At 43.5% G+C, this 27067-nt stretch overlaps 1 protein-coding gene across 1 annotated transcript in view; it reads right to left on the bottom strand.

Moving 5' to 3' along the window:
- The window catches only part of SPON1 (spondin 1), a gene marked incomplete at both ends in the record, with an annotated part of 182770 nt that overhangs the window by 119324 nt on the left and 36379 nt on the right, over positions 1–27067 (bottom strand). The window contains one exon of the mRNA XM_079536927.1: positions 6466–6599. Within this exon, the coding sequence (XP_079393053.1) occupies positions 6466–6599 (134 nt within the window). The remainder of the gene's footprint in view (positions 1–6465; positions 6600–27067) is intronic.

Genomic DNA, 27067 nt, shown 5'->3' with positions numbered 1-27067 from the left:
AAATAGTGGAAACTAAAAAAAGTTCCTCCCACTACTTAAAAATTACGAAGACACAGAATATTAGAGACTGAGCCAGAAAGAACTCTGAATTTCCTGCTTTATCTCCCTACTTACTGGAAAAAAAATTCAGACCAAATCAAATCGCAGTGCAAGATACTTTCAAGAGCTCCCCTGCATGCTTGTGATATCCTTGTGCATCTCAACCTCAAGATACGGAGATAGATATAATAGATATAACACTTATTCTTCTTCAGCACCAATTTCGTCCATGATGTAACACTCCTGAATAAAAACATTGTCTTGATTTCTCATACATCTTTCTAGATCTTTGTACATATGGACACATCAAGCTAGCAGACTCCCCAAGATGTTATGAAAGATACATATCAATTACATCAGATTTAGACAGCATGAATTTTTAGACTATGTTCAAATACGTAAACGTATGAATTTATTTTTACAAGCTTAGACCTTACGAGTTTCAAGGTCAGTGCTGTTGTGCATATATCATTATTTTCATTTGATAATATGAATGGTGGAATAGAGTTCCATCTGGCTGCAGACAGCATCAAGCTGCAGCTGATTAAAATGCAAAGCAGTTCATAAATCTGAGTAATTCTGAAAAAGCAGTAATTAAATAATGCTAAATGCAAAGACCTGGTTTTAGATAAGAGTAATTATTCGCACAAAGACAGGAAGGAAAGCGTCAGAGAGACAGAAGCACTTGATATCAGGATGAAGGGGTTCTAGTGGATGAGATGCACACAAGTAAGCGCTCCTCTTAAAAAAATAAAAAGGCCACAACATCATGACAGTGCCTTATGACTATGTGAAGTCATATGAGGTATCTGCAGGGCTACAATGCTCACACCTGGGTACCACAAGCAGAGACCCTCATTTAGAGGAAGTCGAGCATTTGCAATAGAATGCACCACGACACTCAAGGACAAAAACTACCTTCGCATTTTGAAGGTGCAGGGTTATGTACTTCAAAGCATCCCCACTGGGTCCTCTGAGACCTCTCACAACACAAAAGTCTGGGCAGCACAAAAGCAGCCAGGCACCTCTGTACAACGCCAGCTCCAAGTCCAGCATGATACTATTGCAAGCGCCTTCATCAGCTGGACGTAGCAACATCTGCACTGAAAGCTGGGAAAATAAACTACGTAACCAAAGCAACAACTATGGATTTGTGGTTGCAGGATGTCCCATCGCTCATATAGCCCAGTTGAAAGAGAAAGCCCTTAAAAGACCTTTAATTCTGCACCTAATAGCAAGGGGATATACTTTCTCCACCAGCACCCAGCTGCACTGAAGCCAGCTGCTAACCCACTGAACCGCTCTGTGGATGCAAGAACTAACAGTCACAACCTTACAAGCTTCACAACGGCCTCTGCAAATAAGCCCCCTATACAGCAACAACTGAGGAAATGCAACTGAATTCTGACCCAGGGCCATTTCCAGAACGATCACTGCCTGTGTGAGACAGCTGCTAGCAGATACACGTGAGGCAGGAAGTGAAGTATTACAAGCAAGGAGCCGACCCAAGCAATTGTGCTGAAGCACGAGAGCTTTGCTACAACATCACAGCTATCTGAAATATTTTGTCAATGCGTACACAGATACACTGAATCTATTGCAGTTTTATTCGGAAGACTGCAGTTATTTGAAATTATTCTGTTAATGATACCGAATGCCACCAATTACCAGCACAACTAAAGACAAAGAAAACTTCATATGATGAAAAACAAATTGAAACTAACTTAACCAAGTCATATTTCCTCAAAAATTGTAAGATATTCGCCTGGACATGGTTCAGAAAACATTTCCAGAAATGAACAGAAGAGAGATTATGACAAATACAATGGATTTTTACAAGTAGCAGTGTTAATAAGCAATACTTATAGGCTGCAGATTTTAATCTGATGATTGCCTAGGCAGAAATAAGTTTATATTATCAGTAAGTAAGCAAGAATTTCTGTTAAATTTACTATACAAATCACATCCATTACCTGAGAAGTTGATTATTGTGTGAGTCAATCAGAAAAACGCTTTTTCTTTCCTAAATGGCAATGGAATACAACTTATCTGCATGCTGCCAATATTTATTACATTAACCATTGACCTCAGATTTAGTGAAAACCATCCGTTGCTGCAGGAGGAAAGATAATTACCATGTAGCAGTACTCCGTTCTTGAGACCTACAGCAACTGACAGATTTAATCAACGTGGATATTAACAAGATTCTCTGTACCATGAAATTTTAATGTGTAACAAAATATTTACAAAATGTTCTTCCCTTCGCTTTATATCACAGAATTCTACAAGCACTTGCAGACAACTATTTTGCTCTGCTTCGTCCATTAATTATGTGGCCCAACCTTTACTCACTCATTGAGGGACGTAAGAGCCCAATGGGCAGAGGCCCTTTCTCTTGAGTTGTGCCTAGAAATCTGGGGCAAGCATTAGGCTGAAAGAGGTGATGGCATCACAGCCAGTGAATTTTGTGTATTTATCATCCTTTTTGTCAGTGGTGTATATTACTTACTGAAGTCCGCATTTAAGATTTTCCTTGATAAACTGGATAAATTTCCATTAGCTGTTCTTGTCGCAGACTGAAACAGCTGATGCCTGAAAATTATTCATCTTCTCTTACTTTGAAATGTGTGAAAACGCTGCTCCGAAAAAAATTACAGCATCAAGCTATGACAAAAAATAAGCCATAACTGGACAGAAGCACTGATCTGAGGGATGAAAACCTCTGCTTACTAGTTGTCTAATTTAAAAACAAAATGTGAACGTATTTCTGTTTTACTTTTGCTGAAAGAATAAATTAGATATGATGATTTACATGTTGGAAAAAAAGGCTTTGAAAAGAAAAGCAAATACTAAATACAGAAACAGTCAGAGTTCAAGTCCTCTGAAAATTTATCTGCTTCTATGCTATGATAGGAACACCACCAGGCTCTGCCACTGCACAACTATCAACACAATTGGTTTCTTTACAGCAGGCTGCATACAGCACAAGGGCTTAGGCTTGTTATAGAACTTGTATAGTTCCAGATAGAGGTGTTTAACCATCGAAGCAAGAAATATGCAACTTCTAAAGCTAGAACAGATGCTGAGGTAATCAAAAGAACTCTGATTGCTACATAAGACACTAGTGAGATACTCTGTTGATTCATGTGTCCGTAATGAGTTTGCTCCAGACAGCTGTAACTTCTAGTCCAATACCCCAGTGCTGTCACCAGGCTGACTACTCAACTGGACTGCTGATGACGCATTCCAGTCCCATTTGGCAACGCTAAAAATCAGTGCTTAAAATCACGTGCAGTGTCCAAGGCCACCCCCAAAGTGATATGCTGGTTCTTTCATCCATCTAGAGAAATCATTTTAAGAGTAGGCTTGCTTTGTGCAATTTGATTTTGACAGCATTCCTAGTAGTAATCAAGAAAGGGAAAAGAGAGCTTAAAGCTTGAGAGTGCCTCTCCCGAGCAGTGCCTAACAGCTAAGCAAAGTCTTCTGCCCTGTGATTTCGGTGAGGCTCAAACCTATGCTGGAATCTTTGGACAAACAGAGGTGCAGTGATCGCATTCCAGAAGGATGCTTGACAAACTGACAGTTCCAATAAAGCGGCTGGAAGGATGAGAGCATTTAGGCTAGTTCGCTGCCACCACGTAGCAGGGATGCAAAGATGAGATTAACTGCTCTTGACTGAGCAATTACTGCGTGACAACATATCTTAATACATCTCTTTGTGTGTGCGTGTGATTTATGTACTACCATTAGAAAAACATGCTTTAGAAGGCAAATTAGTGACGATAAACCAAATTTAAGTATATGCTAGTTCTCTCTCCTAAACTTTATATTTTGCAGTCACCCGGTAAGCCAGCATCATACACAGATTTGCTCATGCGAAAAGACTTATCTCTTGCTGAACACAGGAACTACAGGTTACTCCTATTGCGTTTCATTTTATGCTTGTGAACCAAATTGATCAAGTGCACCATGCCCAGAAAGCATTAAGATAACTACCAGCCAAATGCAGGCTATCCAGCATTTCCCTCAAAAGGCATCCATCCTTGCTAACCAAGAGAAAGGATGTTCCCAAACCTCAATATCCGTCTGGAAAAAGACTTCTGGGAATATTCCGTACTTAATCATACACATAATAAGCCTAACAAACAATACTTGGCATCAAAACAGTAATAATTTTTTGGTGGATCATTAACATTTAACTTCTGCCTACATTAAACGAAGTCCCTAGATCACAATACTATGAAAAGGGAGAATTATATCCCTGTGATTCAGAACAGGCTCCACAACATGCCCATGCTGTTCTGTGAATTCTAGCAAAAAATGATCAGATAGACTCCAAGGACTAAACCAGATATTCATGAAAACTACATTCAGCTCTTCTATGGAATTTTGTGACAGATAACCATAAAGAAGGTTAACTGCATTTAAGTCAGATGTGCTCAAAATTTTACACCCAAAAGAAAAAATATAAATGTTGTTAGCGTCAAAAACACGTCAGTCAGTGATTTCTATGATTGCACCCCACTTACTAATTCCTGAAATCAACAACTGACAACAATCATGACTGCTTCATTCCTTCTCCAGAATGCCTTCAGGAGTAGAGAAGTTGCTTCCCCTCTGAGGTTAACAAACCAGATACTGGGAGCAAGCCTGTATTTTTCATATATTTTTACTGAAAATCATCCAAGCAACTTTTTTTTTTTTCCACTTTTTTTCAGTACAGACTACCTGAGATACACTGTAAGTGGTGCTCACTAAGCTAAAAATGTGTCCTTCCTCCATTAATTTCAACATATAAGACATTTCTTTTACCTACCCAAACAGATTGTGGCACCTGGTGCTGGTCAGGTCATCTAAGTTGGCACTTCAATTATTTTATTGGCACCGATGATGAAGATTATTCTGTGAAGACTGAGTACTGCTGATTTAATTTGTAAAATCTTAAGGGCAGTGACAATTTCATACTTCTGTGTATACAACATTAGGACTGCAGTTCCAACTGCTACTTTTTGGATTGGCTGCTTGAATTTTCTGCCACAATGTACAAAACTGAGTGTAAAAATGAAAGTGTGTTGAAAAACCTGCAAGGCTTGACCAGCACAGAGGAGGGAGAAGAAACATTTATCACAGTTTCAATAGTTGGTGGTACTTTTCTGCATTCCTTTGCTGACAAGCCCCCGGAGAGCTACAGTCTCTGACATTTAAGCTTCCATGAGATAAGTACGGGGCTTGGTTGGTTGTCTTGTTGTGTTTTTGCTGGGTGTTTTTTAGATGATAATCCTATTTAGGATGGTAATTAAAAAAATCCACCAACTTGAGTTGTTACATGTCATTTCAGGATTAAAGTTTAAATCACGTCTGCTCGAAAGGAGGCACAAAACATCACCTTCGTACGCTACTGCAGAAACGCCCCAAGCAATATTTGTTCCGCAGCTAGGAGGGAGGCAGTTCTGAGTGGAAAAACAAAGAGCCTTACTGATAAGTAGCTGAAAATTTCTGCATGCAAACCTTAACAGACAACCAGTGCAGCCATCCAGCAAGCAGCAGGCCTCTCATTTTGGCTAGCCTGACACGCACATGTCCAGAGGTTAAAGAAGTCTGTATGTGCATTCATTCCAGTGAATGTTAAAACAGGCGGTCTTAAAACTACAGCAGGTAGACACGCACTGCTGAAGGTCTGAGCCTAATCTCCAGGGGCCAGCTGACCCTCGTATCTTTGTGCCAAGGGCAGCTTCGCAGAGCAGCTTGCTGACCTGTTCAAAAGCTGGCTGCAATTTTAACAACACCTTTTTCTGAACTGGCCTGAATTACCAGCAGCAGGACTATTGTGACAGCATCCCCTCACAAGCCTAGAGCTGTTTTGTGTCTCTGAAGATATTCCTGGTACTGATAAGGCTCAGAAATTCTTTGCTTTACTGCAGGGCGCATCTTAGCAATTGCAAAGGCTTACTTATTCCAAACAGAAATTCAAAGCGAGTGAAGAAATCCCAATTGTCTACACATATTTGACCAAACTGCCCTATTAAATACGACAAGCAAAATCTTAAGAGACAACATAATGTTTCTCTGGAAACAACAGACCCCCTTGCAGCTTTCTCCAATAATTTCTGTAGCAGTACGTGACTTACAGCTTCTACACAGAGCTCCATTGATTGCATCTCAGCCAAAAGGATGCAATCTTGATCTTAAAGCAATCTTTACAGCAGTCTTAGATTTGTAGGTACAATAAACAGAATCATCTAGTTTGGAAAAAGACCTTCAGGACCACAGGATCATTTGAGTTGGATGGGACACTTAAAGGCTATCCAGTCCAACTGTGCTACAATGAACAGGGACAGTGCAGCTAGATCCGCTGGTTAGAGCCCAGTTCATCCTGACCTTGAATATTACTTGACTGCTAAGTTCCATACACATAAAAACACTTACTTGAGGATGACACAGCCCGTACCAGCAGGAGGAGCCGTCCAGAACACCTGGATGCGTGTCCTCCTCCTAGGTGTGCTCTCAGTCACTGCAACGGGACAGTTGCTCATGAACTGCGTCTCTTCTTCATCTATGATCTGAGGAATTGCAAAGAAAAGAACGTAAAAAGATGAGACATGCAGAGCCACTACCTCTGAAATACACTGTATGTTCTGTATGTAGGTTCTGTCGGCTCCTGCTTTCTTTCAGTGAAATTATTTGGAAAGCTCTGCTTAGCGCTCTTCTGCAAATGGATTCAAAACATGCACGTAACTCATTAACACAAAGAAAGGAAAAAAGATGGGCTACAGGTGAATTCTTCAGTTCTAAGTTAAAAGGTGGGGATCCTGTCTGAGCATGGCTGCATCTAACCTTATTTGGGGATCCTCGCCGCTGGAGTTCCAAGTTAATGTTAATGAACTGAAAATATTTAAAGATTAATCCTTTCCAGCTTTTCTTATTAGTAGCAGTATTGTAGCAACTGGTTGGGACAGATGGAACAGAAAGGAAAAAAGATGGGTTTTCAGTTCATTTATTTTCATTTTAAACTAACCTTTGTTTAAGCAGTATCATTTCCAAGTATAAAAACTCTCCAGGACAGAACAGATAATACGTGAATCATATTGCTCTATAATTCAGAGACTGCTATTTAATCCAACCTGCACGCATTTTTACTTTTACAATTGATTGCTGTTCAACAGAAAGATTTAAGTGGTGTAAGTTAACACAAAACCACAGAGGCTGTAATGAAACTGGTGTTGTTCCAAGGATTTTACTCAAAGGTGCCTGTGACAAAATAGCTTTCTCGCAACATATGTGCTTCATGGACTGTACTTTAAGCCGTCTGTTCGTCAGATTCTAAATTCATCAGAAGCTGATTAGTTTTATTTGGAAACAGGCTACGTTGTGATACTGCAAAAATGCTTTTCACAATGACTCTGTGGTAATCGATGGAGTAAAATCTCCCAAGACACTGGGTCAAGATGAATTACAAACCACACCATTCTGAGAAAGAACAAGACTTGTTTCTAAAGGAGCTTTTCCAGAACTCTTGAACTAACAACACATATTTTTGCCAAATTACATTGAAAAAATAATCTTACTGCTGTAAATATAAATATTTTGACACCAAATACTGGCTTACATTACGAAAAAAAACCCAATATCTGTAGTGTGATCAGATTTGCTTCAGTGGGCAGGCATCCATGTCATTTCACCCAATCGTACAGCCAGAATTCCCAAACTTTTATAGCAGAGCCAAATATAATTTTGGCTTTCTGTAACAAAAGAGAGGCGCTGACCCAAGGAGTTAATCTAAACTCTATTTAGCCAAATCAATAGGATAACGGTTAGTGAGTTTTCAATGTAAAGCCATTAATATTCTCCAACTTTTTTAATGCTTCAGAGAATCTGTGTAAACACAACATGTGAAGCTACTACCATGCTAGATTTTAATCAGTGTGAAGTACTGGGAAGCATGGGACTTCGCATATGCTTAAATTGGTACTGAATCATTTTCTATTTCTACTTAATGCAATCTAATGCACTTAACTTGATTACTAGGAAATCCCTAACCTACAGTTCTGCCTTGGTCATCAACAGTATTTACACTGCCTGCCTTACTCCCGCAACAGTAAAACAGAGAAATAACGCTGTTCAGTTGTTCCTCAGAAAGGCTGTCTCATTAAGTTATGGTCACAGTAAGTGACTTCTTCATATTCCACAGTAAAAATTCAAAATTCTGTGGGACGAAGAATGATTTTATACCACCTTATATAAAATGAAAAACCACTAAAAATTGTTATTTATATGACCACAGGATAATTCCTATTGAAGGTGCTCTCAGGAGGTCATGTAAGAATTCTCCACAGGCAGTTTTTTTTTCTAGAAAAACACGGCTACTGCCAAGTACTGCTGGAGTTACACTAGCTCCACATTCGCTGTGCATTGCAAACTGCTGCTGTTCCATCATAACTCACACCCTTGCACAAAAACTGAGAAAACACCTTCAATACAGGTCAAGGAAGCTAAGTCCTTACAGGTAACTGCAAATACTTCACCACTGACCAGGTAGAAGTCATTCAACGAGCCTTTCACTTATACTGCTTTTACAGCTCCAGTGTAACTCTTGTCTGAAACAGACTTCATCAATGAATGTTTCTGGAGAAGTCCAACTGAAATGGATCTGTGTTCTCAAAGCATAGAGTTGCTATTTTCAGCTAACGAGGATTCAGCTGATTTCACATTGTTCTTCTAGCAGTCACGATAGCAGACCCCACTACGATACATTTAAGTGTTTGGTAAATCCTTGACCCTGGGAGAGTCAACCCTGCTTTTTTGTACAACAATGAATGGAATCACAAAGACAAGTGAGAAACAAACAGGTGAACAACAACAAATACATTTAAAAAAACCCAATAGCTAATGCATAAGGGAAAAGCCATGAGCAACCGTGAATAGTTGTTGTATGTAAAATTTCCGTCCACTGCAAAAAAGAGAACTCAAAATACATGACTTCATTTTAGTCATTAGTTTGGAGTACATCCATGCACATTTCTACTAGCAACAAACAAATACAAAAATGCAGATGTATTTTGTATTTCTATAGCCTACCAAATTCCTACAACCTAAAAAATGATGAGTTTTTCAAGGAATACAGATGACCAAAATGAAACCGAAGTTCTGATCGCATTTTAAAACACAGTGCAGGAAGAAGAGGAAGCCGTCAGACTTAAAGGCTACATCACCATTTCCTACATCAGTAACTATTAAAGCAAGAATACTGAAGCACTAAGTGTCTGCTGTGAAAAACCTTACCATAAAACACTAAGGTCCTGGAAAAGAGTGTGAGAAAAAAAATTAGACAGACGCTTCCTTAATAAAGACTTCTAAAATTGACAGAATACAATAAAAAGCTCCGGAATTAGACAGAAAAATTCAAATACAAGTTGATCTGAGCGGTTTAAGAAATTGCTTTAAAATACTTTTGAAAATTCAGCAGAATTCCCCAGTTTCTAGGAACACAGGGTAAGTATTAACCCGTCTCAGAAGCATTTCTTAAAAATATGCATTTTTCCATATCTGTGGAGGTTTGATTTTCTGAGTTCCAAGGTGTAATGCAGAAAGTTCACCACTTACACAACAGGATTCCAGTATTTTACAGTAGTGGAGGATTTCATTGCGCTCACATAACACGGGGGAAATAATACTAGCCTGGCAAACTTCGTGGAGGAAAAAAAAAAAAAAGATATGTACTCTTTGAAAATAATACAATCCTGATTTTTCTTCTGGAGTCATGTCAGACCACATAATGCCTGAAGGAAAAATTGGCAGGAAAAACCACGCAGATTAAATGTAGCATTTGCAAAATTACAGCTTGCTAAACTCTAGGTTATGCGTAATGGGAAGCCTCACATTTTCAGGAATGGACCCATAAAAAACCTAAAAACTAAAACGAACACTTGGCACAAGAATCTGCGGTATCAAACCAGGGGTATCTCTGTGTGACAAATTCTTCTGAATCCACGCATGCCGTAATAGTAAGTCTTCACACCCTATTTGCTGGGTGTTTTCTCATTGTTGAGATTTTTTTTATTTTATTACTCTATGACTGCAATATTATTTGAACAATTTATTCCCTCAGGGAAACTAGTGCAAATTCTGATAATCGTCCTGGAGTTAACCTGGATTCAAATGACTGTCACAGAAAGTAGAATTCAGCTGACCTGTGTAAATCTACACACATGGAAGCAAAGATATTAAGAGGGAGAATTTGCCAGCTCCAGCTTCAATCTTGCATTCTTTGCATATTCCAAACATGGAAGAATTTGAGGAGTTTTGGGTGTTCCTGAAAAGCAGGACTGGATGAACGCTTATCTGTTAAACTGAGGAGTTGCTTTCTTTTCTCAGAATAAGAACCATTTCTTGCTGGGTGACAGACATTGCTATTGCTTTCTAATTTTCACAAACTGCTGGTCAAATAAAATAATTCCAGTGGTAATACTCTCTACAGTTAAATTCACTTAAAAATACACATCAGTATTAAAAAAAAAAAAGTCAAAATGCTTATAAAATAAGTTACATACAACATAAAGAAAGGAAGTAAGATTGAGTACAAAGGAGATGAAGTTACATAAATCCTCTACTGGCGCGAGTCCGCTATTTCAACCACTGGCCAGGATCTTCGACACCATTCTTTGTTTTATGGATGCATCATCGCTTTCCACCCACTGAAACATCTGTGCTCTACTGGAACAACCAAATTTAAAAAATAAAAATAAAAAAAAGGGAAACTTTCAGTTCTACAAAGAAGCCTGATGCTAGATAGGCGGATCAAGACTTTGACAGAGGAGTAGAAGAAAAAAAATAAAGGATAAATATATCTTCCAAGACATAAATAAATGAACAGTGAGACATTTTAGGGAATTCTTTCCAGTCGCTTTTCTCTTGGATTTCCAACAAAGATTTTAAATATTGTGCTCACTGAAAAGAAAAAGAAAAAAAAAAAAGCTATGCTGGATGATCAAAAGGACAGACTACTGAAAGAATCCTGTCTGAGAATCCTATTAAGCTGCTTTGTAATTATTCACTATAAAAGACTTGGTCTTTGTCAGACCACAGTGCATATTATTCTTCTGTCTAAATTAACCTACAAGCTACATTACACCTTCTGCAGACCCTGGTGTATATTCCAAGGTGCAATTCAAACAGGAGGAGAAAGAAGTCAGTTCACTGTGACTAGAACCTGAAACATCATGAAAATAAAGCACTGCAAGTCTCCACACTAAGCAGCCTTTCCTGCCTCAGAGATTGCCTATAGAAAGTTTGACAACGATTCCTTCTTCGCTTAATTCAGTATGTATGAGAAAAACAACATCTATTTTGACAGAGACAAGTAACAATAAACAATTAGCAGGTACGAAGTGCTGGGTTTGAATGATTCCCAGATATCTGTGTTGCAAAATGTTGAATCCTAAGGCTGATGCTGAAGGTATTAGCACGTCAACTGAAAATGGCCAATCAAGGAAATGCTACAAAGAAAATCCAGATACAGGAACTGGGGTTGTTGGGAACTGGAAATGGCCTCCTGGGCAGCATCTCACAACGAGCAGACTCTAAGTTCACAAACAAAGAACTACACTTTTAGTCTTGTTTCCTTGAGTTTTTCACCTTAACTGCAACATCAACATTTAGATGAAAACAGTTGGGTGAACCATTTTCAGCTACTTTGACTATCAGACTACATTACTAGTATTTGTGACAAATAATACACCTTTTCCCAGATAATACCTTACTTTTATAATCCCTAACAGAGAAACTCTATTAGGCATGGATAGCTATCATTATTCTCACGGCTGCAAGTCTCATTTTCTTCTGCCTATAGCTTCAAAAAGAAGCTATTCTGATGAGGAAATTTCCTCTCGTTTCATTTACGAAAAGCTCTTAGCAAACACTAAGATCCAGCACGGAAAGAGCAAAATCTTTCTGAATAATATTGCTTTACAAAATCCCTTCAAAGATCCTAGTTTCTTAATGCTGCCAATGCTACCCAACAACTCTCGTCAGAAACGATGAATTATTTTGAAGGCTGAACTTGCTTCTCCCACCTTGGCATGCAAGAGCTGAGAGCGTGCCAGGTGACTGCTGTAAACATCTGAGCAGCTGCAGTGCAGGGCTTCGCACCAGCACACTGGGCTAGGAGACTTCCCACGGCATTTGGTACAAAAGCTGTGCGCAGTGCTGTGCCTTGCTCGACAAATGTCACGCTTTGGGTTCAGCCTATACAGCTTCCTGTACAGTACCTGAAATGTTGCATTGGGATTCTGGGTAAAACAAGAGAAATTCATTTATAAAGGGACAGGACTTTTGGCTTATCTTGGTGTGTAATTTAATCCAGTTAGACCCAAATGTAGATTTGCAGAGGTACGGGCTATCCTTGACAGCTCAGACACACTAACTGGTGTATTCTTTTTCCCATTACATTCAGGTAGTCGTTAGAAGACAGAACTTGAGTCTGAATGAAATCAGAGCTCATTTATAGTTTAATGTAGCTTGCATCTGCAAGCATGAAACAAGCAAATGGAAAAATAGGTTAAATTTTGCAAATGCTTAGATATAGGAAAATGAAGAAATACTACTTTTGAGACTCAGTTCCAAGGATTAGGAAGTAGAACCATGCTACCACACCACAGACCTGAAGCAGAATAATAACAAAGACAATGGGGACGCCAAGCAGGCTGTGCCACGTCCACCCCAGGCAGGCAGGGGCCACACAGTAACAGTCTGCACTAACCTGAAACCTGAGCAGCCCTTGAGCTGCAGCTCCTCTCATCTGAGCCAGGACTGACCCAAGCAGCAGTGTTACAGCACTAACACAGTCATCTCAGAGATGACTACACACCACTCCAACAAAGACAAACGCAGCATTTACTGGGCAATACTTTCATGTAGATGCTTTTACGCTCAGTGTTTCTGTCAAACTATCTCCATACTAACGCGAGTTATTTGGCAAAAACATAACCATTGTTTCAATCAGGTATGAAATTTTGACGGGGAAAAACAGCTTTTGATGGATGGTGTCTCAAGAGCTCTTACCTTATGAGAAACGTTGTTTACTGAAAGTGATGTTTTAAAGTCAACCTAATCAAAAATCAAGGAGTTTTATTAAGCAATCACTTGAAAACAGTAAAAACGTTCAGATTTTGTATATTTCTTCTGCAGTCTCTACAATTCAGACTTTTCATTTAAGGTTACAGTATTCACACTTTTCTTCAGAAAGAGGAAAAAAGCCAGTTGCCATTTTTCCTGAAAATTGCTGTTATATATAATACAGTTTCATATTTGGCCACTTTGTATTTAAAAAAAAATAATAATCAAATCCGATTTTCTAGATGAGTAAAAGCCATTGGGAGGCCGTGCAAGGAAAAGAGACGTTTTCACAGCCTCATAAAATCAAGTGAGATAAAATAACACGTGGCAACATGGCTAAAGCAATCCACTGCAATTCATGAGAGGCGAGTTTCTTTGCAAAGCAAACTCTCTCAAATCACTTTATCGCAGTCTGTTTCTGAACTGTGTGATGGGGATACAGACATAGAGCTCCTTCTTCAAAACAATACATGAAATGCTCAGTAAAAACATACTTATTACTAACCTTAACAGCTCATCGTACCTCAAAAATTAGCCTCAGACTTCACAAACCCAGGTTATTTGGGAAGAGATTAAACACGAGACTCAGGTCTTCAGCCTGCACTGCGCTGTGCCAATAGCTCAAATGAGAGAGAAAACAGGCTTAGAGAATCAGCTAGGGATTCACATCAGGTGAATCCAGGGAAGCTGAAATGTTGGGGTGGTTCAGTGTAACACCCTTTTTGTCTCACTTCCAAAAAACGAACAGCCAAATTCAGCCGCAGATCTCCCAGCTGCATGCACCGATGCCTGTAAAAGCCAGGAAGCCGAACAAAACCAAACCTGGCACAGCTCCAGTTTGACAATCACATCTCTTACACATGAGCATTGCTCTGTCAGCACATGAAGGGATTGTAGCATAATTACTTTTAAAACAGAAATTCAAGTCCTACTATGGGCGAGGATCTTACTTTGCAAAGTTCTTTTATATTTCCGCTGTGATGCGCACTGGGTTGAGATGGAAAACCTTATCTTCCTTGCAAAAGCTGAAAGATATTCTGGTTGAGCATGCACTGGGACCAGCATTTAAGAACTCCACTTCTGATAGGAGCGGCACACACTCACACACCCTCAATCTAGCAGTTTGCTGTCGGTGCAAACTTTGGCAGGAGAAACCTGCAGCCGCTCTGATCCGCTCTGCCTCACATATGTGCTCACTGAACTGAGGGGAAAAACTGGCTCTGCAGTCAGGTGATGAAAGCTCTGTGTTTCCACATCGCTGCTATTTCAAGGACTCTCTATCCAAGTTGCAAAGCTAGTCTCATCACTGGGCCAGCAGGGAAGTATCTCAGTATTTTTACAAAGCAAACAGGAAAAGACTATGAGGAATCGGTCCTGAAGCACAGTGTTGCCCAGCACTCCTTGCAGCTTCTTCCATACCCCAGTGGAACTGCTCTCCCAAGACTCAGACACCTGAAATTTGTCTCTCCATCTGCAGCGAAAGCCTTTTGTGGCTAACTCCTCGCTCTTAATTGAAGCTATGTCTCAGATGAAAAAATTCTCCCCAAAAACAGCTATGAAAAAATCAATGCAGCCCATTAAAAGGGTCAATATTCTGGTGGTGCATGGCAAAAATGTTTCTCCACAAAAACTGGAAATCCCACCTGGAACTGGTTTGCCAGCCCAGGATCTAGGAGTTCTTAAACATTCAATTAAAACCAAATACGGTAACTCCTCCTGCATTCATCTGACCCTCACAGACAGATGTCCTTGTCTGAAGAAGCACAAAATACCGGATGTGATTTTGCAGAGGCCACCGAGCTCTCCTGTGCCAAACAACTTTATGTGATGTCTTGAACTCAGGTCCATCGGTAATCTTACCACATGTCTACGTTACAGATTGCATTTAAGCAAGCACAAGCACATTGGCCACCTTACTGCTGTTTATATGGTGTTGCACCAAAGATTCACAAGGAACTTTTAGCAAAAAACAGACCAGATTAATCTCTGGTTGACACTGTAGGCTACTTATGCATAGAAAGGCACATACACATGAAAATGCATTAAAAATTACATTTCATCCCCCTACAGTTTCCAAATCCATTTGTCAAAGAGACGAGAAATGCAAATAACTGAAAATCTGAAATTCTTTGTCCCTAACAAGAGAGAAAAAACATGACCTAGTCCTAAATCTACCATTCATCTGCTCCTTTTTGGAAAGTTTGAGAATAGACAAGAAAATCTGAATTTCTTGTCAGAGGAAGAAGACGTGTACCGGTTATCATTGCCTGCTAATTCCCACATCTCAGCAGTTTGGTACACTCACTGGCGTTCAGTAACATTACCAACGGTGTAACTCTCCGGTAACAAAATGAATTACGTGAGGAATCTTGTGATATGATTATCATTCACGTACTGCTGCCACCATTGTGTAGTATCAGTATCTTTAGCATGGTAATGAGCTAAGCACAAGCAGCAGGAGCGCCAGGAAAATATTTACTGTGGACTCACATAGAAGACATGGACCTTATCTTCTGCACACACAGGCACTTCTCATTTCCATTTCTGTGGCAACGGAGCCCAGGTTCGCTGCCAACTCAGTTTGCGACTATTACTCAGGAACTGGTCCTTCCCTTCCGTACAACATCTCAGATAAGAACACAGTTGCACGTCCAGCTGACCAAAGGCAAAGGAAAGGTAAATTCAAGAAGACGCATAAAGCACCAGGTAAAGAGAATCATAGAGCCGCAAGTCAAACCACACACACAGCACGCCCACTGAAGCCACCACTCCCTGTCCCTGCACTCCCTGCAGAGTGGTGGTAACAGCCTTCCTTTTCCCTCTGCCTCTCTGTCTTGCATCTGTCAGAGGATTAACTGCCAGGCAAAGGAACCTTTACTATGACAAAGTGCAACACAGACTTAAACCTCGATCAAGTTCCTTTCTAATATAATCAATGATAATATTAAGATAGAGATGACACTTTTCTGCAATACAACACAACACTGGCTAGTAAAGTAAAAAGGAAGCACCTCTTCTGCTGCAAGGTACATCAGAACTGATGAAAGTCATTAGAAAAACATAGAAAAGAACAAGTCTGCACGTTTTGGTGGATCAGCATCTCTCAGTTGCTTATTCTGTTCAGGCTTTTCATTTATCCGTCATTTTAGAAAGTATTACACCACTCAGCATTAAGAATTTACTGCCAAGAATAGCTACCTCACTCGGAGCTCCTCATTTAACTTAAGAAGGGATTTAAGGATTACAGAAAATACATATTTTTAATAGCATTATTGTCCTGCTTGCTGCTGGAGCTTTGAAGCATCAGCAGGTCTGGCACACACGCTATCCATGCCCTTCTTGAACGGCTTTGTGCTAAAATATACAACCCAGTTCAAGCATATTCCACACAAATTCCCTCAGCATTCAGATGGCTGAGTGCAGAACATCATCTATTTCAGAGAGTTAATCCACTGCTAAAACCACATTTAGAGCAGAAACGCTGTTGATCTGGAACTACAGGCTTTATGCAGATAAGCTCCTCATAAGAGCTCACAAAGCTTTTGCACAGTAACTTACATCAGCTACCAGGTTGGGAGCACTGCTCAGACAGCAGAGCTGCAGAAACTCAACAGAGAGCTGGGCAGCAGCACCGGCAACAGTTGTGAGCAGCTCCAAAGTCACCGTGCTCTTCACGCATGCCTGAGCGTGCGCATGCGTCTCGGGCAGAGTCAGAGAGAAAAACCTAGGCCCTCTTGCTTTTATTTCTGATACGCCAATGAATTATCAGAGCACAGATTCCATCCTTGCTTAAAAGGCTCCTCAGATAATACAAGCTATTGGTGGAACACTTTTCCCTGTCTCCTTCTGTGTCTAAAGTTTGCTGTAAAGCCTAACTTCACACCACCTCAGGTACCTGTCAGGAAAGTTAAGCCTGCTTGCTTAAGAGTTTAGAGGAAATCAAAAGCTTCTCCTTGTTCCCTTCCAGTGTGAGGATTCTGCTTCAGTAAGGCACAGTGCATGCAGGCAGCACTGAAGCCAAACCATGGCACAACAGGGAGTCTGGCAAGCAGCTTCTGCTCTCTTCTCAAGAAGCCAGTAGGCCCTCTTTAAACTCTGCCTGCAGTCCACACGGGTTAAGTGCTGTGCCCAAAACATCACAGTGCCAAATGTTAGAAGTGGATCCATGCAGAACCGTGGTTTTGACACCCTGCCTGAACGCCGTCTGACACAAAACGCTCAGAAAGGGAACAAAACAATGACAATAGTAGTGAAGGGGGAACAAAATGTAATTTAAGGCTTCAAAGTTTTCTTCTTCTTTTTTCTTCAAAAAAGTTCCATATTTCCTTCATTACAGCAATACATTTCATTATGATAAGGTGGCTGCTGCAGTTTTAAAACCATCCCAAGGGAAATAAACTTGCAGAAATTGATTCTGGAAAAAAAAAATAGAGTAATACAGAATTTTAGAAAAGACATAATAAAATCTTTCATAGCTTTCTAAATTGAAGCTGAGAAAAAGAACTGCAGCAACAGAAACTGAGCTGTATCAAATTATGCGTGTGTACAGATTAACTATACAGGGACTGACAACCCTTGCAAGTTTAACAAAAGATATTATATTGTGGTTCTTGCTTTCACATTAATTGCAAGCAGGATACAGTGGTGAAGCTGTGGTTTGTTGAGTGCATCTCTTACTTGCTAAACCTGGCATGGCAACACCACAGTAGGCCTCCTCCTACCCAGAACATTGAAGAACTTTAATGCCAGAAGTTTAGATTACAGGAAAACGGGAAACATCTCATGCTGATGTCACTGTCCAACATTAAAAAGCCACAAAACATATGCACAGAGGAAGCAGCTCCAACTTTGGAGTTGCATTAGTATCTAAAATAGCTCTACTCCACTCGCAGATGTGCACAGCAGCTCTGTGGATACACTGATTCCATTCTACATCAAGAAATACACTGAATAAAATGTTTGCTTTGTTGTACTTCTGTACTAACACACGAACCATGAATCTTGGCAAGTACTTCAAGCATTTTTTTTAACTGAATTATTACAGATTTTGATGGACCTCAGTCTGAGAAGCGCTTGTGCTTTTTAGTGCATTTCCAAGACAAATCACACAGAGGCCAGCAAATTCCTCAACTACAGGATTATCCTAGCAGGACCAATGTGAGCAGGGCATGCCTGACACCAGGCCCTCTGACAGCCTGGCAGAGGAACACAAGGCAGCTGGAGGAAGAAGCCGGGCACCGCCTGCCCACAGCTCCCAACACAACACCGGCAGGCTGCATAGAAAACAAAAATTCAGGAGTTACAGAAGCCCTAAAGCTGCAGGCAGATTTCAGAGCGAACCTATATATACACAAACATCCGATTAAGTTTGCACCTCCTGACGTTCTGAAATATAAGCTTTCTTAATGCATGCCAATGCCATGGATATGAACGGGAGCTTCAATTAGTAATGTGCACTGTCATCACATCGTACATGCAGATGACCAGAAGAGCTTCAGGAAAAAAACACAAGTTTAGCTCAAAGGGGTTTAATTCTGATACTATGTGTATCAAGAGCATCAAGTTATTTCATCTGAAATTTCATGAGGGTTCAGTACACACAGTTGCAGAACAACGTTTGCTTTGGGGAAAAAGCAGCTTTATGTGCTTGAAGAATATGGCCTATGAGGAGCGACTGAAGGAACTGGAGCTGTTCAGTCTGGGAAAGGGATGCTGAGGGGAGACCTTACTGCTCTCTTCCAATATCTGAAAGGTGCTTATAGAGAGAGCGGGGCTGGTCCCTTGTCACTGGTGACAGGACAAGGGGAAATGGCTTCCAGTAGCACCAGGGGAGGTTTAGGTTGGATATCAGGAAACTCTTCTTTACAGAAAGGGTCATTAAGCACTGCAATGGGCTGCCCAGGGAAGTGGTTGAGTCCCCATCCCTGGACGTGTTTAAAAACCATTTGGATGTGGTGCTCAGGGACAGGATTTAGCGCAGGGCTGTTAGTTAGGCTAGGATGGTTGGGCTGTGGTTGGACTTGATGGTCTTTAAGATCTTTTTCAATCTGAGCAATTCTATGATTCATTAAGAAACTAGAGAATTCATTTCCAAATCAATTTGCCAAATAAAAAAGGGATCTGTAACTTAAAACTGCAGATCTCAAGCATCAAATCTTCTCAGCAAGCACTCCATCACTGTAAAACCATAGATGTGGCACTTAGGAACGTGGTTTAGTAGGCATGGTGGTGATGGTCTCACAGTTGGACTAGCTGATTCTAATGGTCTCTTCCAAACTTAATGATTCTAAGAAAACAGGCAAAAGCAGATGGAAAAAGGGATGTGAAAGAATAGAAAAAAATTATAATGTTGACTGCATGACCAAAAACTGTATTTACTTTGGTTCTATTTCCACTGTTCTCCCTCCAGTCCTCATCAAACCTACATTGGGCACAATAGATTTTTAAGATACTCCACTATCCAAAGGTACAATTTAAATAAAGTTAAGTTTCTAATTGATTTGATGATATTTTGCTGAAATTTAGGGTTTGCAACTCCCACAACAACTAAGTATAATAAGTAGGAAAACATTTCACAGAGTTTCCAGTTCCAAAACACAATTTCATCAAGGTATTTTTTTCTACTGAAAATGACATTTTATTCAAATATTTAAAAACATGGAAAAAATTACATACTTCCATGACAACCCATTCTGAAATTGTGTTCCGATTTTTCACTATTCTCAAGTAGTACTGCTGCAACGTTTACAATGCATTAGAAATAATGTAGTAGAAGGAATATCACACTTTTTTTTTTTTTAATCTACACATAAAGTGTTGGTGACCTTTTGATTGGAAATTTCCAAGTGATTTAGTTGTTGGATTAGTTAGCACAACATTGTATTTTGATGAGGGAAATTCCTCGTTTCAACCAGTCCCAATTTTCTATGTAGTTCGAAGTCTCCTCTCTGTAACCTTTGCTACCACGAGCCCTACGTAAGGACAACAGACGGTTCTTCTGTACTGTTTAGGTCTGCATTTCGCACAGCAGCAACAGAAGACAACAGTGAATGTAACCGCAAGGCAACCAAAATTGCCTGTACTTTCTGCTGCTGTTTTGAATACACTCAAGGTACTACTGCTCATGTGCTACAGGTAGTCTGACAATCAGTCACAATGCATACACCTTCTATTTATCTGTAGATTGATATTATACATTCTTCTGAGAAGTCTTGGGATCGTATTGTTTGCACTCAGCTCTCCCCCATTATCCCAGCTATTCAAATATGAAAGACGGGAACGCTCATAAGACAAAAGAAGGCAGAAAAGATGTTAGGCACAAATCATAAAGCATTCATTTCCCTTTTGGCCAACAGTTCATCTTCTGCAGCATGGAAGAGATGATCCCCTCCTACTAAAAGCCATTTAAAAAGATATAAACAGTCGGGGTCCCATGTAGCTATATATGACATACACATGGCCATGCTTTTCAGAGACATGAACGTGCAGGTACCTGTTTGGAAATAAGCACAGAAGAATAGCGATGTCTATAGAAAACGTTCAAATGACAAGGCAGCATTTTCCAAAATGCACAGACATAGGCACATGGGAATGACAGTGCTTTTGTGCTCACCTCGTGCACCTCAGCATGTTTTGCACTGCTTGTGACTACTCTAAAGGGCTTATTTCCAAGGGGCAGTCCTAGCCCTAAGTGAAGTTGGAAAGCAGCATTTCGGCTTCCAACTGCTGTATTTACTTGGTAACTATATATATATCCATATATATATAGGTATATATATTATATATATTATATTTTAATAGGTATCTGTGATAACAGCATTTAACTAAGGAGTGACACACAATTAAGAGATAAGAAAGCAAGCAGAATCAACATCCACAGTTCTTACATTAAAAAAAAACTGCAAAGTCTCAAACAACTCAATACATATAAATGACCTGTTTCTTAGTGGCAGGCAAAATAACTCAGATTTCATCACGTGGAATGCACTCACTGATAAACACGTGCAGTGAGGATACACTCAACAAATTCCCTCATTTGTGGTGTTGTTGCAAAGTACACCTTTTGCACTTCCTTGGCCTCATTTACCACACTTGATCTGCTACATGTAGCTTTTCCAATCTCGAGCAAACCTTCTTTCAGTCACACGACTTCAAAAACATTTGGAAGGCTGTACAAAGCAAGAAATGCAACAGAAAGCACAGCATCAAATACAGAGGGGGTAGATAACACTGTCTTCTCTAAAAACTGATGAAGCAAGAATATAAACAACTGTCCCTTTCCTCCAGATTTCTATATAAGAATCTCAAGCAGATAAATGAGAAAGGATTTTTTGTTTTTAATTATATATATACACATGTAATATTTATTTATAACAGAGAACAGAACGTACCCAGAATCAAATAATCTGACCAGAGTGACACAAGTAGTCTAACCTCTGCAAATGTTTGCTAAACGTGAGCAGCGTGGAAGCACTACCAGTAACACAGATTTTCACTGCAGAAACTAAATATGGCTCAGCAAGTACTTTCTGGCTTCAGAGAATCTCACAGCATCTCTCACACCTAAAGCTGAGTTGTGGTGATACAAGAAATCCCAGTGTTAGTGAAGGACCAGTCACATCAGTGTTTGCTCTGAGACCTGTATTTGATGGTTTCAATGTTTGTTTACTTTGAACGATTCTCCATACGTTTCTTCCACACCTTTATACAAACTGACCTTCTGCTTTTTTGGCAACTACTTCAGGAAGCAATCCTCTGAGGTACACCCCTCTGAAACTGCTTTAACAGTGAGACAGGACAAAACACTGACTAAAAAGGAAGGCAAACAACTTCTAATGGCCATGCATAAAGTAAAAAATGAAGTTGCAGGAGATAGGGATGCCCAATAAACGATGCCTTATCACCAAAATATGAACCACGCAGTGTCAAAAATTAAATACATAACGACATTATTACTTTTAAGATATTTTTAATATTCTATACTTCCTATATATACACCTATAGCTCTATATTACACAGAGCTCAGTAGGCATTACACAGCTTACTGATTCAGAACACTCAAAATCCATGTTAATGCTATTTCAGGATCCGGTTGCTAGTTATACATGCTAGTTATGTAATAGCAACAGGAAGAACCCAAATGTAACTTGCATCCAAATGCATTTGTTGGTTTAAATCATAGGCATCCAACCATTTGACTTGCCTGGGCCATACTGAAAAAACAGGAATTGGCTTAGGCCACATATGAATCACAGAATCACAAGGTTGGAAACGACCTGCAAGTCATCTAGTCCAACCACCCTCCCATTCCTATCAGTACCACAAGCACTAAACCATCTCTCGTAGCTCCTCATCCAGGCGCCTCTTGAACACTACCAGGGACGGCGACTCCACCACCTCCCTGGGCAGCCATTCCAGTGCCTGACCACCCTTTGAGAGAAAAAGTTTCTCCTAATATCCAACCTAAACCTCCTCTGGTATAACTTCTGGCCGTTTCCTCGGGTCCTACTATTTGCCTGGGAGAAGAGGCCAGACCCTTTTGCACCACAGCCTCCCTTCAGGAAGTTGTAGAGTGCAATGAGGTCTCCCCTGAGCCTCCTCTTCTCCACACTGAACAATCCCAGCTCCCTCAGCCGCTCCTCATAAGACTTGTGCTCCAGACCCCTCACCAGCTTTGTTGCCCTTCTCTGCACACGTTCCAGGGCCTCAATGTCTTTCTTGTAGTGAGGGGCCCAAAACTGAACACAGTACTCCAGGTGCGGCCTCACCAGTGCTGAGTAGAGGGCGATGATCACCTCCCTGCTCCTGCTGGCCACACTGTTTCTAATGCAGGCCAGGATGCCGTTGGCCCTCTTGGCCACCTGGGCACACTGTCGGCTCATGTTCAGCCGAGCATCAACCAACACCCCCAGGTCCCTTTCCTCTTCACAATCATCCAACCACTCATCCCCAAGCCTGTAACGCTGCATGGGGTTGTTGTGGCCAAAGTGCAGGACCCGACACTTGGCCTTGTTAAACCTCATCCCATTCACCTCGGCCCAGCGATCCAGCTTATCTAGATCCCTCTGCAGGGCCTCCCTGCCCTCAGGCAGTTCGACACCACCTCCCAACTTGGTGTCATCTGCAAACTTACTCAGGGTACACTCAATCCCTTCATCTAAGTCATCAATGAAGATATTGAACAGGATGGGCCCCAGTACCGACCCCTGGGGGACACCACTTGTAACAGGTCTCTAGCTAGACTTCACTCCATTGACCACCACCCGTTGAGCACGGCTGGTGGCCTTCTGTGATGGAGTGACGGCTTCGGTGGAAGGGGGAAGGGAGGTGGATGGACTACTACCGGCCTTCTGCAAGGCCCTTGACATGGTCCCTCACCACATCCTTCTCTACTTTGGAGAGGTGTGGATGGGAAGGAGGCACTGTTCGATGCCTTAGGAATTGGCTGGCCGGACACAGGCAAAGGCTTGTGATCTGCGTCAGGGTGGAGGCCTGTCACAAACGGTGTCCCTCACGGTCATGGGTCGGTCGTGGGACCGGTGCTCTTCAGCATCTTCATCGACGACACAGACGAGGGCATCGAGTGCACCCTCAGCAAGTCTGCAGATGGCACCGAGCTGAGCGGTGTGGCCGATACACTGGAAGGAAGGGAAGCCATCCAGAGGGACCTGGACGGGCTGGAGAAGTGGGGCCCTGAAAACCTGATACGGTTCAAGAAGGCCAAGTGCAGGGTGCTGCACTTGGGTCGGGGCAATCCCAGGTATTGGTACAACCTGGGGGAAGATCTCCTTGAGAGCAGCCCTGCGGAGAAGGACTTGGGGGTCCTGGTAGATGAGAAGCTGGACATGAGTGTGAGCAGCAGTGTGAGCTTGCAGCCCGGAAGGCCAACGGTGTTCTGGGCTGCATTAAAAAAGTGGTGGCCAGCAGGGAGAGGGAGGTGATCGTCCCCCTCTACACTCTTGTGAGGCCCCATCTGCAGTGCTGCGTCCAGGCCTGGGGCCCCCAGTGCAGGAAGGACGTGGAGCTCTGGGAGCGGGTCCAGAGGAGGGCACTGAGATGGTCAGAGGGCTGGAGCAGCTCTCCTATGAGGAAAGGTTGAGGGAACTGGGCTTGTTTGGCTTGGAAAAGAGAAGGCTCCGGGGAGACCATGAGGTGCAGCCGTCCAGTACTTGAAGGGAGCGTATAAACAGGAGGGGGAACGGCTGTTGATGAAGGGAGATGGTGAGAGGACAAGGGGGAATGGTGTTAGACTGAGACAGGGGAGGCTTAGGCGAGATGTTAGGAGGAAGTTTTTCACACAGAGGGTGGTGACAGACTGGAGCATGTTGCCCAAGGAGGTTGTGGATGCCCCGTCCCTGGAGGCATTCAAGGCCAGGCTGGTTGCGGCTCTGAGCAGCCTGGTCTGGTGGTAGGCGACCCTGCACATAGCAGGGGGTTGACACTAGATGATCATCGTGGTCCTTTTCAGCCAAGGCCGTTCTACAATTCTTTGAACTGCCTGCGTTTCAAGTAAGGAAGAGTCGTGCTCAGCATCATGGTCCCGGGGGACATTCCAAGAGGCAATAGGCACAGAGAAGGAAAGTTCAGGACTGCTACAAGGAGGAATCTTTGCAATGAGCTGCTTGTCCTTTGTACTATCCTTTGTAAGGCAGAGGGGCAGCCAAAAAGAAGCTTCGTACGTAACTTCCCAACCTGGCATTTTGCAGATAGCACCTTTCCACCCATCTTTGTTTTATAGCCCCTAATGACCTCTTGCTTCTCAGTTATAGCAGTGGTCATGGACAGGGGCTGCTGCATTCCCCCACAGCTCCCCTGCCGTTTCTCTTGTCCCTGCAGGCTCCAGTTCAGCTGCTGCCTTTCACCCGTGATTGATGCAGCCTGCAGGAGAGCAGCAAACGGCCACAGCACTTCCACCTCAGGTGGGGGCCTGGGGAAGCAGCCGGGAGAAGGCAAGGGGCAAGAGATGGGAGTGCAGGGAGACAGCGAGATGCCCTCAGCCAGCATCTGTGTGCTGGTCACAGGGAAGCTGCTGCAATTGGAGTTTCTCTCCTCTCCGAGCTGCTTCCCTGGGCCTTGGCTGTTCCCAGCAAGGAGCACTTTGCTTGCAGGAGCCTGTGAGCTTTGTGGAGGTGGCCGCGTGTTTCAGCGGGGAGGAGAACCCGCAAGCAGCTTCCTTAAACTTAACTAGCTCGTAGGGATGGTGAGATATTTCCTTTATTGGAATCTAAATGGAAATCACAATGAGCTGGGTGGCCTACTGCTTCTCTTCTCCAGTGCCAGACAAGTCCATGTACCGCAGCACCGCTGCAGGTCGTCCTACGGCCCAGCGCTGTGGAGGGCAGTTCTGCCCAGCCCCGTGACGTCTCTACCCCCCAGCGCAGCTTACAGCCACTGTGCCCCAGCCTCCATGTTGAGCTGGGGCCGCACGGCCGCCCCGCCCCACAGCGCAGAGGGCCGCCGCCCCGCCCGCCATTATGAGCTGGGCCGGAAGGCCGCACCGGCCAATAGCTGCAGGCCGCTGCCCCGCCCGCCATTATGTGCCAGGCTGGCCCGCGGTATAAAAGGCCGCTGGCGCAGCCCCACGGCATTCACTGTCTGCACTGTCTGGCGACAGGGACGAGAGGCAGTGGGCGCTACGGGGTCAGGGGCAGCTGTCCTTGCAGACCCCATCTAGGAGTGACCGTCGGTGGCCTTTGGCCACAGCGTTTGGAGGCCGAGGGTCTCCTCACATCCCCGTGACCATGCTGCGGGGCAACGCGGGACGGGGCCAGGCAAAGCAGAGCAGCCGGCCCAATCCCCGCCGGGGCCCGGCACAGCCCCCCGCCTGCCCTGCGCAGCGGGAGGAGCGCGGGCGGGGGCTGGAGGCGCTGCGGGCCCAGCTGGAGGTCGAGCAGCTCCGCTCCCAGGAGCTGCAGCGCCGCTGGGCCGCAGAGCGACATGAGCTGCAGGAGGCGGCAGAGCGGGAGCGGCTGCTCCTGGCCGACCGACTGCGCTCCACCTGGGAGCAGCAGCAGGCGTCAAAGCGTCAGCGCCTGCAGGAGCAGAGCCGCAGGCAGCGGCATGCGGAGATCCGCCAACTGCTGCAGGAGAAGGCGGCCCAGCTCTGCCAGATGCAGCAGCGGCTCCAGCAGCGGCGCAACAACACCGTCCGCCAGGCACAGGATCTGCTGCGGCAGCTGGTGAAGGTGCTGCCGAGTGTCAACTGCAGCAGCGAGGCCCACCAATTACGGCAGGAAGTCCAGCGGCAGCTCTGCAGAAAGTCCTGTGGAGAGCAGGCCGCCCACGTCCTGCGCCTGGAGCGTGAACTGCAGGAGCAGAGGAGACGCTTCCTGCATTGCATCCTGGAGCATGGTGAGGGGCAGCCGCCCACCTTCTGCACCGGGCCCAGGGCTGCAGCCGTTGGGCCGTGCACCCAGCAAAGGCCGGCCTGCCATCAGGCTGCAGCAGAGGTGGGTGTTCAGGCTGCAGAGCAACAAGAGGCCTGCCCACCTGAGCACATGGAGCTGGAGGCGCTGCGGGCCCAGCTGGAGGGCGAGCGGCTCCGCTGCCAGGAGCTGCAGCGCCTCTGGGCCGCAGAGAGACGCGAGCTGCAGGAGGCGGCACAGCGGGAGCGGCAGCTCCTGGCCGACCGACTGCGTTGTGCCTGGGAGAAGCAGCAGGCCCAGGAGGAGCAGCAGCTGAAGGAGTGGGAGCAGCGGCAGCGGGCAACAGAGACTCGGCAGCTGCTGCGCTGGAAGGAGGCCGAGCTGCACGCAACGCAGGAGCTGCTGGAGCGGGAGTGCGATGCGGCCCAGCACGTGGCTCGCAAGCTGCAGCAGCTGCTGGCTGGGGTGCTGAGGAACCCCCCTCAGAGCTGCCAGGTGGCCTGCGCCATGCTGCGGGACGTCCTCAGCAAGCTGGCCTGGGAGATGGATGGTGA

Source organism: Tetrao urogallus (genome assembly GCF_951394365.1).
Source record: "Tetrao urogallus genome assembly, chromosome: 6".
Taxonomy (NCBI): Eukaryota; Metazoa; Chordata; class Aves; order Galliformes; family Phasianidae; genus Tetrao; species Tetrao urogallus.
This window is presented reverse-complemented; position numbering and strand designations above follow the sequence as displayed.